Here is a 17,396-nt window from a genome sequence, read left to right as displayed (position 1 = left end):
AACTGAAAGTAAAAGAACTAGGAAAGCCTGGGAGTTGGGGGGACAGTTGGTGGTTCATGAGGAAGAGCACAAAGTATGAAGCCCTGAGTTCAATCCCCAGTAACACAGGAAGGAGGAGAAAGGGGGAGGAGGGAAGAGAAGGAAATAGCACTACTTTTTATTAATTTGTAAAGTAAGAGACTTAACAATTTCAGTTCATTGTAACTATTCATAATTTTTATTTACATTTAGGTTTATACAAATGTAAATAAAATTGTGCTTAGCAGCAGCCTTTTAAGAAAATTATATTCATTTAAATTACCTCCAACTATTAGTCAAGCTTGAGAAAAGACTGCTACAGACAACAGAAATTGAATATTAATAGATGTATAAATACAAATGAAGATTTTTATTTTATATAAAAATAGTATGGATGCATAGGAGGAAAATTGACCGTTTAAAACAAAAGAGAAAACTTTACCATAGCAAGGGATATCAACATTTTCATTAATATTATCATTATTAAAACTATGGAGTAAGTTATTTTTGATTAGTAATATTAGTATATAATATTGTGCTCACATTTTCTAGGAAGGCATTTAATTTAGTATATTTTCATATCATCCCTAAGGAAATAAGTAAATACACAAGCTTAGGTCAGAGGTCAACAACCTTTTTCTGCCAAGGGTAGACTAAGAAGCACAGACTGTTTTGCATTTCACAGATTTTGTTGTGATTATTCACCTTAACTCTTACAGAAAGAAAGCAGCCATTTACTGAACTTCAGTAAATGAGTGTGGCTGTATTCCAGTAAGGCTTATTATTAAACAGTAGCAGGATGCCTCTGACCAGCAAGCCCTGGTCACTAACAAGAAGTGTTTTGCTTTATGCTGATGATTCAGGTGTTAAACTAATTTTCCCTGATGGATGCAAATGAAAAAGCTCAGTCTTTTAGAGAACTGCTTCCAATTTCTATCTCTTTTAATAAAATAATCTATAACGTGAGCATTTTATCTCTTATGATACATTCAGAACCAGTATGTTTGAAAATTGCTTCTTGTTGAACATGGGTTTTCCCTATAAACATTGCCTCAAACATACCAATTTGTATCATATACTTAACTTTACAAAATGAGCAATTACAAAATAAGTGTTAAAAAAGAGTCAACTGAATTACTAGATAACTTGAAAGCTCCAGCAGCTCACACCTATAATTGTAGATGCTCAGATCACAATTCAAAGCTAGCCCAGACAGAAAAGTCCTTGAGACTTATCACCAATTAACTACTAAAAGGCCAGAAATGGAGCTTTGGCTCAACCGGTAGATTGAGTGCCAGCCTTAGGTGAAAAAGCTAAGAGATGGTGTCCAGGCTCTGAATTCAAGGCCCAGTACAAATATACATACACACATACACACACACACACACACACACACACACACACACACACACACACACACACGAAGATAAATTTTTGCAATATACATTTCTTCAAAGTCATCTTCACATAAATGAGATTTTAATCTCAGTGAAAAATCACAAAATTCACGAATAAATGATACAATAAAAGCCAAAAATGGCACAATAGAATCAAGTGAAAGTAAGAAAGAAGGAAGACAACAATACACTCATTGAAAGTAATGTTGAGAGGAATCAACAAAATAAGGCAGATGTTCAAAAAGCTAGATGAAAACTTGAAAAGTTGAACCAACAACAACAAGAAAGTAAAGAGAAAATGCAGGTGATCAGAGAAAAACTCAGTGAAGAGTTGGAAAGTGTAAGGACTCCATCAATATATCAAAACACTCACTGAAAGCCTCAGCAACAGAAGTTGAAAACAGGGTTTCAGAGATTCTAGAAGGTAAAGCAGAGGAATTAGGTAACTGAAAAAACAACAAAAACAAAAACAAAAATAGTCATAATATACCTAGGCGACGTACAAGACCTTGTAGCTCCATCAAAAGATCAAATCTACATATGAGGAAGAAGAAATACTAAAGGAATCAAGACCCTATTCAACAAAATATTAGCCAAAAACCTCCCTAATTTGAAAAAGAAAATTTCATCTGACAAAGGCATATACAACTTTTTAAGCAGACTCTAAACCAGAGAATGCAAGGATGGCCTGGAAAAATAATTCGGTCCCTGAAGGACAACAGTCAGTATGGACTACTGTACCCAGGAAAGCTATAATTTACAATTGACCAAAAAGTAAAAAGCCTTCCATATTAAACACAACCGAAAGGAATTCATGACCACTAAACCAGTACTACAAAAGTATTTAAGGGAATTTAAGCCTAAGAAGATAAATAAAAAACAAAAAAATACAGGAACAAACACACCCTACTAGAAGAGATTAGTAAAACAGGAAGAAGAAAGAAGGAGGTACCACAGAAACAACAAAATGCTAAAAAACAGGTCATATTTCTTAACAGTAATGTTGAAGGCCAATTTCCTTAACTCTCCAACCAAAAGAACAGCAGTCAGAATTAAAAAGCAAGAGCCAACAACAGCTGCTGAGTGGATGTAGGGAAAGAAGATCCCTATAACATTGCTGGTGGGGTTGTAAACTAGTACAACCACTCTAGAAGGTAGTTTGGAAATTCCTCAACAAGCTAAACACACAACTATCCTATGATCCAACAAAGTCACCAACCCTGGGCATCCATTCATAAGATCCCAGTCAGGTGATAACAAACACACTGGCACACCCATGTTCACTGCTGTATTATTCACAATAGTATTGTTACGGAAACAGCCTAGATGTCCTGAGATGATGAGAGGATCAAGAAAATGTCTTAAATGAGTAAAACACAGAACAAATATTTTGTCACTTTCAGGGAAACAGATGGACCTAGAAAAATTATGTCCATGAAGTAGATCAGGCTCAGAAAGACAAATGATATATACATGTTTTCTCTTATATGTGGAAGTCAGATCTAAATTATAAACATACATGAAAACATAAGGCCATATGCAAATACGCACATACAGACTACGGACGATTAGTAAGGATGGTTTGGATGTTTGGAGGATTCTAGTAGTATAACACTTCTGAAGAACTGAGGAATAGTGTGATGAATACTACCAGGTAGCTAAAACATGTGGTGTCAAGAGTAGAGCAAGAAGGGGAACAGGTGAACGAGAGAGGAAGCGCGTGCAAATACACTCACTACATTCAATACACACATGTAAAAACATGGGGACCTTGCACTTAGAATCCCACTTGTTGAACTGAAACCCTTTGTACAGCTAGTCAAATTTTAAAAGAAATAAAAATATATAAATGAAGAGATTTCCTTAAGAGATATAAAAACTACTTACTTAAAATGACTGCTTGTGGGGCCAAGAGTTTGGCCTAGAGGTAGAGTGCTTGCCTAGCATGCATGAAGACCCGGGTTCGATTCCTCAGTACCCCACATACATTGCAAAAAGCCGGAAGTGGTGCTGAGGCTCAAGTGGTAGAGCTCTAGCCTTGAGAAAGTCCAAGGACAGTGCTCAAGCCCTGAGCTCAAGCCCAGGACTGGCAAAAAAAAAAAAAAAAATGACTGCTTGTTTAGTAGGAATTGTAAATTAAATGGAAAATACAAAAATAGTCTCCCTCCACTACAGACACTGCTGATAGTGTGAAGAAATGGTTAAGAATTGTATTTGAATCCCCATGTCATCATATATATATATATATATATATATATATATATATGTACTGTGTACAGATTCACTCACAAAGAGTACACATTAGAAAGGAGACACTATTCTGTACCACCCAAGGAAAATCTATCACCCTGCTAATCCTATCATATATATCTTCATTTGACAAGAGGTTTTCCTGCTTTCATGTCATCTTTCACAAATGAATCTACGGGGTGAGGGAGGGGAGGGGGGGGCAGGAGCTCCTCAAGAACATTGCAGATGCCTGCCAGCAAGCAGTCTGGTATGCTTTCCTGTGTCCATCTGTGATCACTTCACTTCAGTAAGCTGACATAACTAACTGAGAACAAGGCTGCCATAGCTCTAATAACAGGAAGACACCAATCCCTCAACCCTCTCCTTACCAGTTGCTGCTTCCCAGTGGTTGGCCAGTGCTGAAGTAATAAACGGGAAGGAGACAGACCCTGCTTTCCTCAGGAGCGTGGTGAGAAGACCACATAAATGTGTCCATGTGCGATAAAAAGCTGATTCCAACTCAAGATCTGTAAAGTTTATCCAAACATTTTAAGTTATTAACACAAAGGAGAGAATCTTTCAAAAGAGTATTTACAACACATTATTACACTTACAGTGTAAAATAAAACAAATAAATACAATCTAAAAGTCCTTTCGATGACCTTATCTTTTCCACTGCCTTCTTTTTTTTTTTTTATTTTTTGGCAGTGCTGGAATTCGCACTGAGTCTCACACTTCCTAGGCTGGCACTCTACCACCTGAGCCATGCCTCTAAAGCTGATCTGGGTGGTAATCTTCAAGATGAAGCTAACAGACTTTGCCGCCCAGGCTGCCTCTGACCCTTCATCTTACGGATCTCAGTTTCCTGAGAAGTTAGGATTACGGGGGTGACCCACCAATGCCCACCTCCATTATTTCATAAACATACCTCACCTCCACACAGATCTTCATCTTACTATAACACACTGAGCAACCACTGCAAAGTAGGACAATCGGAACAGAAGCAGTAACTGCAGAGGTACACACTAGGTACACATTAGGGCACTCTGCAACCATATGACACTGTGCTAGCTCTCTCACACACTTTTCTCCTGTTCTCTTTACTCTCCAGCTTTGTGCAGAGGTGAGAAGGAAAACATCAGATAGCAAGGTCAAGTATGGAAAAAAATTTCCTCCAACAGTAAAGAAACTATGACTCAAAAGAGGATTCTGCAGCCTTCCCATGTCTGACAATGTTAGCCATGAACCCTCAAGAGCAAGCCCTCGGTCTCCACGCCTGTGTTAGGTAAAAATACAATTTAAAAACTTCTTTCCCTATAAATACATTTAGAAAAGCACTCTTGCTAGTAGAAAATAACTTCAGATAGTCCTGCTGTTCTTAGTACTTGATATAATCAGTGACAGGTAAATTATATTTTAAGTAACTATAATAATTCGAGATTACTTTTAGTGATTTGCCAAAGAAATCACAAAGGCAAGAGGACTAGTAAACCGTATCTAAAGGCCACCAAGAGCAGCAAGAATGCTCAAGCTCTCTCCTGCACGTAACTCCGGGGTCAGCAGGAGGTCACTGCCTCATCACAGGCCGTGGCTCTATTGCTGCACTTATCTGTGCATATTCCATCCGGTCCCTAGCAGTGTCTTATCTCACAAGGGACCAGGCAAGTCCAGACTGAGAAGTTAAATACTACATGACAAGCCTAAACAGGTCTAGCCAAGCTCTGGGAGCACTCAGACCACTGTCATAGCTAAGATGGTCACTGCTTGTTTGCTTGCTTATTTTGTTTCAGGCCCGTCCCGAAAGGAGCCATTTTCCTTCTTTTGGAAGTGGAGGCGATACCGCCCGGTGAAGGTGATACTGTCAGCGTCACATGCAGAAATGCCAACTGAGCAACGACTGGTCCTCAAGCACTGGGACAATTTCAACATGGGAGAGGTGCCCAGGGCCAGCACTGCTACATCAATACACTTCACTTTCCACACCTGAACCCAACAAATGCAAACAATTCACAGGACTAAATAAGAAGGAACAATCATTAATTACCAAGTAGTCCATTACTTTATCATTACTTATGATTTTATTATAAATGATCTCTCTTCTGTTTCATTTTCTTCTCAGCACTAGGGATCATACCAGAGCAAAGCAAGTGCTTCTACTCTGTGCCCTACCCTCAGCCTAAATTCCATTTCATTTTCTCCTCCACAGTAGAAGTGAAGTTTCAGCACTGCATTCAACTTAACTTCATAAAATACTTCCCAATCATTTAAGACCTTAGGAAAAACATGATATTATATGCCAAACTAGCTTATGTTGTTATTACAAATGACTTATTTGGCCTTAGCCACAGTTTATAAGAATAATTAACATCTCAAATCCACTGTGCTTTATAATAAGACCTGGAAAGCTTTGCCTTTATTTCAACTGACAGACAGGGACAGTCTTTATTATGGCATACTTGCCTTAAGTGGTCTCTTGGAACCATTTAAAACCATCCAAACTATAAAATACACCATCAAAGGCTTTCAAAATACTGCCAAACACACAAACACACACACACAAAGTAACCTTGAAGTATCTGGAGCAAAGATTTTTTTTTTCTTTCTCCAATATTATTTGCTTCTGACCTACACAAAGTAAAATAAAACTAGTCAGGAACCAGCAGTTCGCACGTATATCCCTGCCTATGCAGGAGGCTGAGCTCTAAGGATCGCAGTTCAAAGGTAGCTTATGCAGAAGTCTGTCAAGACTCTTCTTTCTCACTGAGTAGTAAAAAGCCAGAAGTGGTTATGTGGCTTAGGGTTCTAAGTTTAAGTCCCAAAACTGGCAAAAGAAAGAAAACTTACCTGATACATCTTTGATGCCAATAGTGAAAACTCTAATGACATTAGTGATAAGCGGTTTCAGAATTTTGTCCTGGGTCACAAGGTTAGTATCTACCAATAAACAGGACTGCAGAAGCCTGGACAAAGAGGACAGATATTCCAGAAGAAAGGAAACCTATTTGCAAAAGAAAATAATGTATAAGAATATATACAAAAATACCATCCGAGTGATGCAATATTTCACTTTTCTATGCATTATAATAAGCCCTTTTGGTACCATAAGTTAAAATACTAATAAATATAATTCTGTAGTTTAGAAATGAACATATATCAGGCACAGCATTGTTTTTCTCATAATGTCAGTATGTTATCAATTAGCACTATAAACTATACCACCACCAAACAAAGCAGTATGGTCAAAGTCACAATCTACATCCTATTTAAAGGAACGTCCTCATAGTTTTATAACTTATCTATGCTGTAGAATCAGGATTGGGAGGAAGAATAGAAGGGTATTCCAGAGCCATAATGGACGCTGTTCTGTTAAGAAAGATTGTGACAAACACCCCCCAAAGTGTACACAAGGTGAAAACTCTGGCCTACCAGCCTAGATTTGCTACAAATAAAATGAATATATATTCTGTCTTGGTCCTTCATTATCCTCTTTTCTTAACTAGGAATCAGTGGCTCACACCTATAATCCAAGCTACTCATGAAGCTGAGATATAAAGATCATGGTTTTAAACCAGCCAGGGCAGAAAACTCAATGAGACCCTTATCTCCAACAAGCCATTCAAAAAAGCTGGAAGTGGCAGTGTGGCTCAAGTGGTAGAGCACTAGTCTTGAGGTCACAGAGGCTTAAGGATAGTACCCAGGACCAGTGTTCAAGCCTCAGGATTGGCATGCATAAATAAATAAATTAATTAATTAATTAATCATATTCTTAAGTATAAAAAAGCACCAGTAAATAAGCCTATACCTAGAATTTCCTAATTATAATTTATAAGTATATCATAAATATTCTTTAAAAAAAATCCTCTAACTGGGTGCCAGTGCTTCATGCCTATAATTCTAGCTATTCAGTAGGATGAGATCTGAGGATCAAAGTTCAAAGCTAGTCCAGGCATGAAAATCCATGGGACTCTTATCTCCAATTAACAGCCAGAAAACTGGAAGTGGTGCTGTGACTCAAAGTGGTAGAGCACTAACCTTGAGTTGAAGAGCTCAGGGTCAGTGCCCAGGCCCAGATTCAAGCCCCACAAGCAAAAAAAAAAACAAAAAAACAAAAACAAAAGTCAAACAACAACAAAAAAATCCTCAATGTACATCAATGAAGCAAAACCCTATGATGCTTCCTTTATCTACCACACCATTCATACAGATATACACACCATAAATACACATATATACACATGCACACACATATACATATACAAAATATGACACACACACATATATGTATACACACATATACTTCTTTTTTTTTCTTTTTTCTTTTTTTTATTGTAATTAGTAAAAGGGTTACATGATATTTGCCAGATAGAAGGTGCATTAATTCACATACATTGATACCCTTATATACTTCATCTTATTCTGACCTTTGTGGTCAAGTACTGATATATAGCATGTGAAGTAGCTTTCTCTATGCATGACTCTTGGAAAGTCTGTCCACCACAAGCTTGAACACAAAACCTTAAACCTCATCAGCTAATAACCCGCCGGTCTGCCCACATGCTCTGACCCCACAACCACAGTGCTCACTCATCAGCTCAGGTCTCAGCTCACAGGGCACCTTCATGTCTTCTCTGACCACATAAAATATTATCTTCCCCCAACCCCTGCCTCCACAACCCTTTGTACTGGTCCCCATTTCGTCTTCTCCATTCTTTTTCACCATCTTCTGCCCTCAGTACAGGACAGACGCCATATGACTTAACTCATTTCTGCATCAATATTGACTAGAGCAAAATCTGACAGAAGCTGAAGAATTTTCTGGAATAACTGGAAGATCCTACACAAGCACCAATAGCCAGGAAGCATTAATATCCATAAGGCAAGCAGTGCAGAGCTGAGACCATCTGTCTGGAACCCACCTACCACCCACCTGCCCTGTGAGATCCCCACCTCAGACATTTTCTTGGTAACCAGAGGTACTAATAAACCTTACATTATTGCTGTGAGGACTGCATAAAGCACCCGTAAAGTTTGTCACTAATACTCCTTATGCATTGCTCAAGTATTGAATGCCACGGGAAAGGTGTTATGTTAAACTTCCGGGAAACAAAATAGATCAACACAGACCAGAGGCCTTGCCTCACTTTGCTTGCTGTGGCCATCTCAGATTCAACTCCAGCAATTCTGGCTCTACCCACATCCCATCCCTGGGGCCTTGCTAGGTCTGTAGGACCAGTTTTCCCACTGGCTTCGGGTCATACATCACTGTCTGAGAGAGGTTGAGGTTCTCCTTGGACACTTCCTGTCCCCTGCTCTATGTTTGTCATCCTCAGATGTGCATGCATTTATTCATTATCTGTCTCCTACAGGGAAGGGAAAATCTTGGTTCTACTCATGTAGGAAAGATCCTGGTACACGGAAGGTGCTCAACAGATTTGCTGATTAGACAGACAAGAACTGCAGAACAGGCCGATGCACACTTGAACAGGCACACTGCTTCAGAGGGGAGGTGCAGCACCCCCACCCCAAATGAGGCCTTCACGTCCAGCTCTAAGAACACACCTGACTTCATTACCCGTAGTAAATGCACTAAAAATAGAACAATCCCAATTAACTTGTAATTCTGAAATAAAATTTCTAGGAGCAAGAACTACACAAAAGTCATTTCAGCCAGAGCTGAAAAACAATAAACATCTGTGAAGAAAAAAAGAACAGATTTATTCTTTTCAGATTAGGTCTTAAACATACAGCTAATTTAGCCACCAAGAAATTTTAGCAACTTGATTTATATGAAAAAAGCAGACGTAACAGAGAAGGCCTTAAAATCACAGAAGAGATGTGTGGGCTACAGCAATGCCCCATTTAAAGGGAAGCGCCATGATATCTGGACATGTCATTAAAAGTGTATAGCTGGTCAATAAGGAGACATGATAGTGTATAAGTGTTTGAACCCATGCAATCACCATATCATACCATACTCATCCCCAAAGATAGTCATCCTTCTTTTATGGTTGGAGACCCTCCCCCAAACCACCAGCAGGGGCTGCAGAAGGCAAAAAAATTCTGGGTGAGAGGCAGACGAGTTACTTACATGCGCCTGAATGTCTTCAACCGGAGGAGAGGCAGGCAGGGGGGTCCTGAGGTCCTGGATGCACATCTCTATGAGTGGGACATTCACAATGCTGGGAAGGACAGACATGATTCTTAGTATATGTCTTACTGAAGATCAATAAAGCTGGACTTTAGTATGAAAGAAAACCTGAATAGGATCAAGAGAAAATCCTTCCATAACTAAAGAGAATGCCTATCCAGCATTTCAGAAAATAGGAAAAAAAAAATATATATATATATATATTTATTTCTTTTTAGGAAATATTTTGATAAATGTGAGAAACAAAAGATTCTGAAACCAAGAAAATCAAAGAAAATTTACTTATTAAAAGTAAAACAAAGCCAGGTGCCAGTGGCTCATATCTGTAATCCTAACTATTCAGGAAGCTGAGATTTAAGGATCACAGTTCAAAGCCTGCCTAGGCATGAAACTTCATGAGATTCTTACTTCCATTAACCACTAGAAAACTGGAAGTGGCAATGTGGCTTAAAGTAGTAAAGCACCAACCTTGAGCTGAAGAGCTCAGGGACAGTACCCAGGCCCAGAATTAAAGTCCCATGATCGATAAGGATAAAAAAAAAAAAGTAGAATAAAATACAGGAAGCCTTTGCTTCCAGACCATATGGCCTCAGAGCCACAAGATTCAGCTAGCTTATATAAACCCTGGATATTATTAGAGTTCTTGTGGTCATTCATACAGTAGCAGGCAGGAAGGGAAGTCACCTGACTATAGTTCTATAGTTACTTCTGCAAACTTGGTAGGCACCACAGTAGAAAAGTATGGCAAATAAATATGAAAGGCATAATCACAACCCACTGAAGTAAAACAAAATATCCCAACACTGACCCACTACTGACTGCATTATGACTTTAGATAGATCTGAATTTAACACCTAGGCCTTTCTTATTCTACTGTGTAAGAAAATCAGAAAAGAAAATTATGACAGAGACTCAATAATGCTAGCTAAGTGAAAACTCAAGGAATGAAATAATTATTTCTTTAAATTTTATTAGAATAGTTATTGAAGGAAAGTTTAGTTTCTTATAATCAAATATTCCATATGATTTCAATGATTTTTAATCCAAGGGCATCATTCTGACAAGATTACTAGGGAGATGGGTCCTCAAACTACTTTATTTACAAGTAGAAGAATCAGGAAGATTGCACCAAGATCCTTGAATACACCTGAGGGAAAATACAGCTTAGAAACCCTGCATTAAAAAACCAAACCAAACCAAAAACACCCAGCAACGTTGGCCTCAACTGTCAATGTAAGAAGTTAATACAAGTCTGTTAAAAAACAAGATAGAAAGTATTTGACAACCGTGGCAATAGTAAAAACTTGGGGTATAGTCTAATGACTCTAAAAAAGAACAAATATGGGCCGGGAGTCTGGTCTAGTGGTAGAGTGCTTGCCTAGCATGCACGAAGACCCGGGTTCGATTCCTCGGTACCACATACATAGAAAAAAGGCTGGAAGTGGTGCCGAGGCTCAAGTGGTAGAGCTCTAGCCTTGAGAAAGTCCAAGGACAGTGCTCAGGCCCTGAGCCCAAGCCCAAGACTGGCTCCCCCCCAAAAAAGAACAAAAATGTGTTCCCAGCACACAAGGTATCTCTATGAATCCCAAGAAAAGAGCTGTATCCACCACTGCACTTCCTCTTACCTACAGAGCATCTCTGGGAGACCAGCTTGCTGCAAGGCATCTGCAGTGTCTCTTGCAGCAACGACCAAGAGGTTGTCTAAGAGGCCGCAGACTGCTGAGAGAAGAGATGAGGTAACAAGCACTCGTGGCTTGGACAGTGCGGTAGACAGGGATGAGTCACGGGGTGGTCGTGAAGGTATGGATCCGTGGTGACCTACTAATAAAAATGGGCATCAAAATGACTATTTACCGTTGGTTATTCATCCTGCTCTCAAGTTCTTACAATCACAGGTAAGTTCTTAAAATGATGAAGAGGAACGGCTGGCCACCTCTGTTTAACCCTGAGGCAAGCAAGTCAGGATGCCCTTCCCATCACAGGAGTGGTGTTTTCACACACATGCACAAGACCACGTGTGTATTTGAACGTGTGTACACCAGGGAGGAAGGAGAACAGCCCAGGCAGGGCATTCACATGCCCTATGGTCTCAGACACTGAGGGACAGAAAGTCCATAATCTTCTTTCTGAAATTCTGGAAACAAGAGTGGTTGTAAACTGAGCATATTTTGCATTTTAGAAAAAAGACACATGTGCCACAAATTCATTAATGCCTCCAATGGTACAATAAACATATACCATAGCAGGTTGAATAAAGGAGGGAACAGGACCCCTAGTCAAGTCTGAGCATTAGGTGTGGGCAAAATAGAAGTTTTCAGTAGTTTTGGATTGCAAAATTGAAGATATGTTTCCATCTGCCTTAATACTTTACCCTTAAAAAAACAAAACTGTACCTTTGAGAAATTCAGACTTACAGAAGAATACCTAAGTACAAAGAATTCTCAGATATTCACCCCAGATTCACTAAGTACTATTCTGCCATATTTAGTTTACTACCTGTCCACTGATCTATATTTTTAATTGTATATACATCACAGATACAATGCCCCTTAATCCTGAACTAATCTTCTACAAACGAGGATATTATCTCTTATTACCACACATCATTATTTAAAAAACAAGAAATTAACACTGATGGAACAGCACTGTTACCTATAAAGCATGTCAAACTTTGCCAATCATCACCTTCTATATAGCAAAAAAACCCAAAATGTTACCCATCAGGGGTAACATTGTCTCTTTTTAAACTGGAAGGGTCTCTCAGTCTTTACTTTGTCTTTCTGTTTGAGGCAGTACTGGATTTGGAAATCAGGGCCTTGTGCTAGCTAGGCAGTACTCCACCAGTTAAGCCATGCCCACAGCACTTTCCTGCCTTAGCTATTTCAGGTAGTGCCTTACATTTTTGCCTCCAGCTAGCCTTGAATGATAATCTTCCTACCTATGTCTTCCCAACATATAAACCATGTTGGCTTATTCCTTCAGATAGGATCTCGCTGTATTTCTTATCCACATGGGCCCTGAATCACACTGCTCCCGATGTCTGCCTATCAAGTAGCTGGGATGACAGGTTTGAGCTCCTCTGCTCAGCTTGCCTGCTGACCCATTCTATGAAGAACAGAAGCCAAGGTTTGTAAACTGTATGAGGCTTCCTTGTGGTTGGTGGTGCATCATCAATAAGGGGAAACTTGATTTGTGTTTTTCCATTATTGTAGGTGTTAACTTTGGCCATTTCATTAAGGGAGTGCCTACATTTCTCCACTGTAAAACCATGGTGTTTCCTCTTGTGCTACATAGTGATTTACTCATACTCTACTAGCTGAAGAGCATTTCCTCCCTGTCACTCATTCACTCAGTACAAGGATTCTTCTCAGTACTGTGCTGTTACTATTATCTATTCTGAGTTGACAGAAGTGGCTCTTGAGATGGAGCCTATATTCTTTTACCATATACCCAGTTAGCCTCTGAGACATTCAGTGTTCTGCCATTCATTTATTTTCAGTGTTTTTCTAGATTAATTTATTACTTTTATTTTTAAAGCAGAACAGTGGCCTAAAAGAATACCTTGCTCCACAAACGGTTCATGTAAAGCCTCAGGTGGAAGAGTTACTGGCCCAAGTGGGTGAAAGTCAGCTGTTTCCACTGAAGCTGTCACCTATGAATCACAAGGAGAAATGATGTCATAGTAGTGTTCACATGAACAGCAAACACGCAACCCACAAGGCAACCTTACACAGCAGGCTTCACAGCAAAACTACAAGAGGTACACAAATGGGCCATGTTTCATAGTTGAATTACAGCTGGTTTCTGTTAATACATTTCCCCCTATAGGAACTGTTAGTTTACATGAAGCAGTAACTCAATGAGATCACATTTTACACCTTAAATATATACAACTGATCAATTATAGTTCATAAAGCTGAGGGAAATAAAAGCAAAAGACTTATTTGCAGTAACTAGAATGTGCTTACAAATCTACAAATAAACACACTGAATGACATATATGCACACACACACACACACACACACACACATATATATATATACACATATATATGTATGTACACATACTGACACTGGGACATGATAAATTATATAGGACCCTAATCATTAACTTACAGAGGCCAACACAGACCATGCATAGAAATGGTGGACAAATGTTCAATAGTGATGTTTATATGATCATATAAAATAATATTCTATGAAATGAATTCCATGGAAAGGAAACAGTTTTCTGGTTGTTATTACACCTGTTTTGAGGGCTCCCCCCCATCTTGTGTGTTAGTTTGTATTTGGAGGGTAAGGGAGAAAACATAAAAGATAGAATAAGGATGAATGAATACAACAATGATATCCACTGGACACTTTGTGGAAAATGAATGATATCTTCTATGTGGGGATGAGAGTGAAAGACTTGGAGGGAGTGATGGAAGGGGAGACAATAGTTCAAAAAGAATTATACTCATTACTAACTACCCGATTCATATACCAGCTCTACAATAACCATAAAAATAAAGATGTTTTATCTTTCATAAAAAATAAAAGACTTAAATTCTGTTGAAAAGAACTGACAAGATTTTTCTTTAGGCTTGATAATTAAAGGTTTTAAATTAGAATTCAATACAAAATAAGCATCACACCTCTGTACAAGGATGACATTCAAATTCATGAAGTGTTCCTCATTAAAAATAAATAAATTAGCACTGCAACCATGAAAGTCAATGCAAACTTCAGAAAAGTCTATTGATCGGCAGAAAATAGCAATGTCACTGTGTCCACATAAAATCTGAGTATTATTTTTCATATAAGCAAAATGAATCAGTATTTTAAAATGATCTTCTTTGTATTCTGCCTTCTAGAAATAAAAGACTCCACTGGACATTTCCAACATTTTGAAAAGATGTTCCATTCGTCAAAAAAAGTTTATAATACTGTTCATCATTTCTCATGAAAAACATGGTACACTGAACTTCCCAAAAGTACAAAGGAAGAAAACAAGGATTCACCACATTGAAAGAATTAGAGCACAAATCTAGCAACCTTTTTTTTTTTTTTTTTTTTTTTGCCAGCCCTGGAGCTTGAACTCAGAGCCTGGGCATTGTCCTTGGGCTCTCTTACTAGTGCTCTACCACTTCAGCCACAGCACCACTTCCAGCTTGTTCTATATATGTGGTCCTGAGGAATCAAATCTGGGGCTTTGTGCATGCCAGGCAAGCACTCTATCACTAGGCCATGCTCTTGGCCCCTCTAGTAACCTTTATGAAACATAGTGAGGTATGGAAAATTTCTAGGGGTTTCTGGATATATTCATTTTTCATAAATAATACCTGTCTTTCTTTAGAGCCAAGAATAGAAAAGCTCTGGTATGCCTGATGATTTATAATCATCAATTTTAACAAATTATAACAGGAAGCTTAAATCACTTCTGTTACAGATTCATCATTCAATTAGATTGTACATAATATTTTAAAGAGAGAAAGAGAGGAGAATAAAAGGGAGAGGAAGAAGCTTACACTAATTTTTATTAAAAGAACTTTAAATTTTTCTTTACAAGTTATACGATAGAGCAAAAAAATACTCTCACTCACTTTTGTGCTCATTGTTATATATATAACATAACATTATTGTATTAGGAAAGAACTTAGTATCTAGATGCTGTTAACCATCAGCATTTAAGGTTTATTAGTAGACTTTTTTTCCTAAAGAAATTAAAAACAAGATTTGTGTTCATTATCTTGAGGTCTAGTGGCCTATTCTACAATACTTAGGAACTCTGATATCATTTCTAGTTCCTTTCTAACGATAATATGCAAGACTTTTAGTCTCCAAGTACATTATTCCTTCCATCTCTCTCCACTGTGATCCACACTGCCATCTCTAGTTTTCCTGGAGCTCAGTGCAGTTTTCCTGCACACAAAATGCAGTGATGTTCACAGACACTCCTGTTGCATATGCCAAAATGACTCTTTCTTTAAAAGCTCCTGGGATTATTTCTGTTTACACTGCTGTTAGTCATGTTTAACTACCACAGTTATATACTTAAGACATATTTGTATTTTTGCCCTTCACAACTATGCACACAAACATAAGAGAGACTACAAAGAGTTGGTCCTTTAAAGCCCATTTCCATTGCTTGACAAAAATCACATTTTATTTCATCATTCCTGAGGCAGAAATCCCACATCCTGTCTGTGGTATTTTTACATCTGTTATGGGTGCATCGATTGCACCTGGCCGTGGAGCAAAATGCAACACTTGTGGGCACAACAGTACCAAATACTGTGAATCCAGAGTTCTACCAGTTCTGGATGCTGGGTCTGCAAGCCAGGCCTTTAAAAGTAAGAATTACTTCAGTTTTTGTTGTTGTGTTGGCCAGACTAGGATCTGAGTGCAGCTTTGTGCTGGCGAGGCAGGCACTCATACACTGAGTCGTGCCCGGCAGCCCCTCGGCTCTGGTCTTCTGGCCTCAACCATGATCCTCCTATTTATGTTACCCACTGTAGACGGGATGTGCCACTCTACCCAGATTTTTTTGTTGAGAAGGTGCTATTGGGAGGGAGTGGATGTTTTAGAGAGCAGAGCCTAAATGGGAAAAAGTTAATATTATTTTGGCATTTATTCATGTTAATCTTTTTTGCCAAAACAACATATGTTTTCTCTAGCTTAGGAAGAAAAGCATGACATCTAGTGGAAGCAGGGTAATTATTTACTTTTTCACGTAAGTTGGCACTAAGCACAAACTCTTTTGAATGTAAAAAAAAATCCTAAAATTGTAATAAAAAAAAAAGTGCCACTCTTTGGTTGAAGATTTCTAGGAAGAAAACCTGATTAATGGCTGCACAATTTCTATCTGGTTGCTTTTTTTCATATTATTTTTAACTGTCGAAAGCTAGGTTTAATAAACTTTTGCATTGCTAATAGGTTCTACAACTCAGCCATCTACGTAAATGAATTTTCCAATTGAGAAATGTTTTCGTATGCTTGTATACAACAGAAAGCTACTATATATCATTATGAATGAGTCTTTATATGTAAATGAAGAGGGAAGGCAGGCATACAGGTATACACAAATTCCAGGTATTTTAGATTGGTAACACAACTTTCTATGTGATGCATGCATTTATAAATGTGTAAAATAATCAGTTAGGGCAGATTATTTGAAGGGAAAAATTTTCACATATTTCCTTGCCTTTAGAAAATTTCAGGACAATCAATCACTTTTAATCATATGGGATTTGTTTCTATTCTACTACTTTTGATAAACATTTTGGCTCTTTTCTCCTTCTGTTTCCATCTTATGAGGCAGGAAAGGGGCAGGAAACTCTGAAAGGGCAGTTTGCAGCACAGCCATGTTAGAGCCAGGCAACCTCTCATAGCAGCAAGTCTGGCCCTGCACTGACAGCACCAGTGAACTGAGTCACCTCACATCTGAGTAACCTGGTCATATGGAAAAACAAAAAGGTATCTACTATGTGGTTAGTGAATGGGTCAAATACTGTAATTTAAGTTAATTCAGAGCAGAAGTCTGCATAGAAAGTGCTTCAAAACCAAAAAAAACCTTACTGCTATTATAACCATAACCTTACACTTTACATCATTCTGATCTC

General features: G+C 38.3%; 1 protein-coding gene across 1 annotated transcript in view; it reads right to left on the bottom strand.

Moving 5' to 3' along the window:
• Rttn (rotatin) overlaps positions 1 to 17,396 on the bottom strand; it is a 104,114-nt gene that overhangs the window by 23,118 nt on the left and 63,600 nt on the right. Inside the window, exons 35-39 of the mRNA XM_090352970.1 lie at positions 13,354 to 13,444; positions 11,418 to 11,613; positions 9,733 to 9,823; positions 6,489 to 6,642; positions 4,034 to 4,171 (exon numbers count right to left, since the gene is read on the bottom strand). Coding sequence (XP_090209096.1) covers positions 4,034 to 4,171; positions 6,489 to 6,642; positions 9,733 to 9,823; positions 11,418 to 11,613; positions 13,354 to 13,444 — 670 coding nt within the window. The remainder of the gene's footprint in view (positions 1 to 4,033; positions 4,172 to 6,488; positions 6,643 to 9,732; positions 9,824 to 11,417; positions 11,614 to 13,353; positions 13,445 to 17,396) is intronic.

The sequence above is a fragment of the Megascapheus bottae genome, chromosome 19, assembly GCF_031878675.1.
Source record: "Megascapheus bottae isolate mThoBot1 chromosome 19, mThoBot2.hap1, whole genome shotgun sequence".
In the NCBI taxonomy this organism is placed as follows: domain Eukaryota; kingdom Metazoa; phylum Chordata; class Mammalia; order Rodentia; family Geomyidae; genus Megascapheus; species Megascapheus bottae.
Note: the sequence above shows the minus strand (reverse complement) of the source record. Positions and strands in the feature narration are given on the sequence as shown.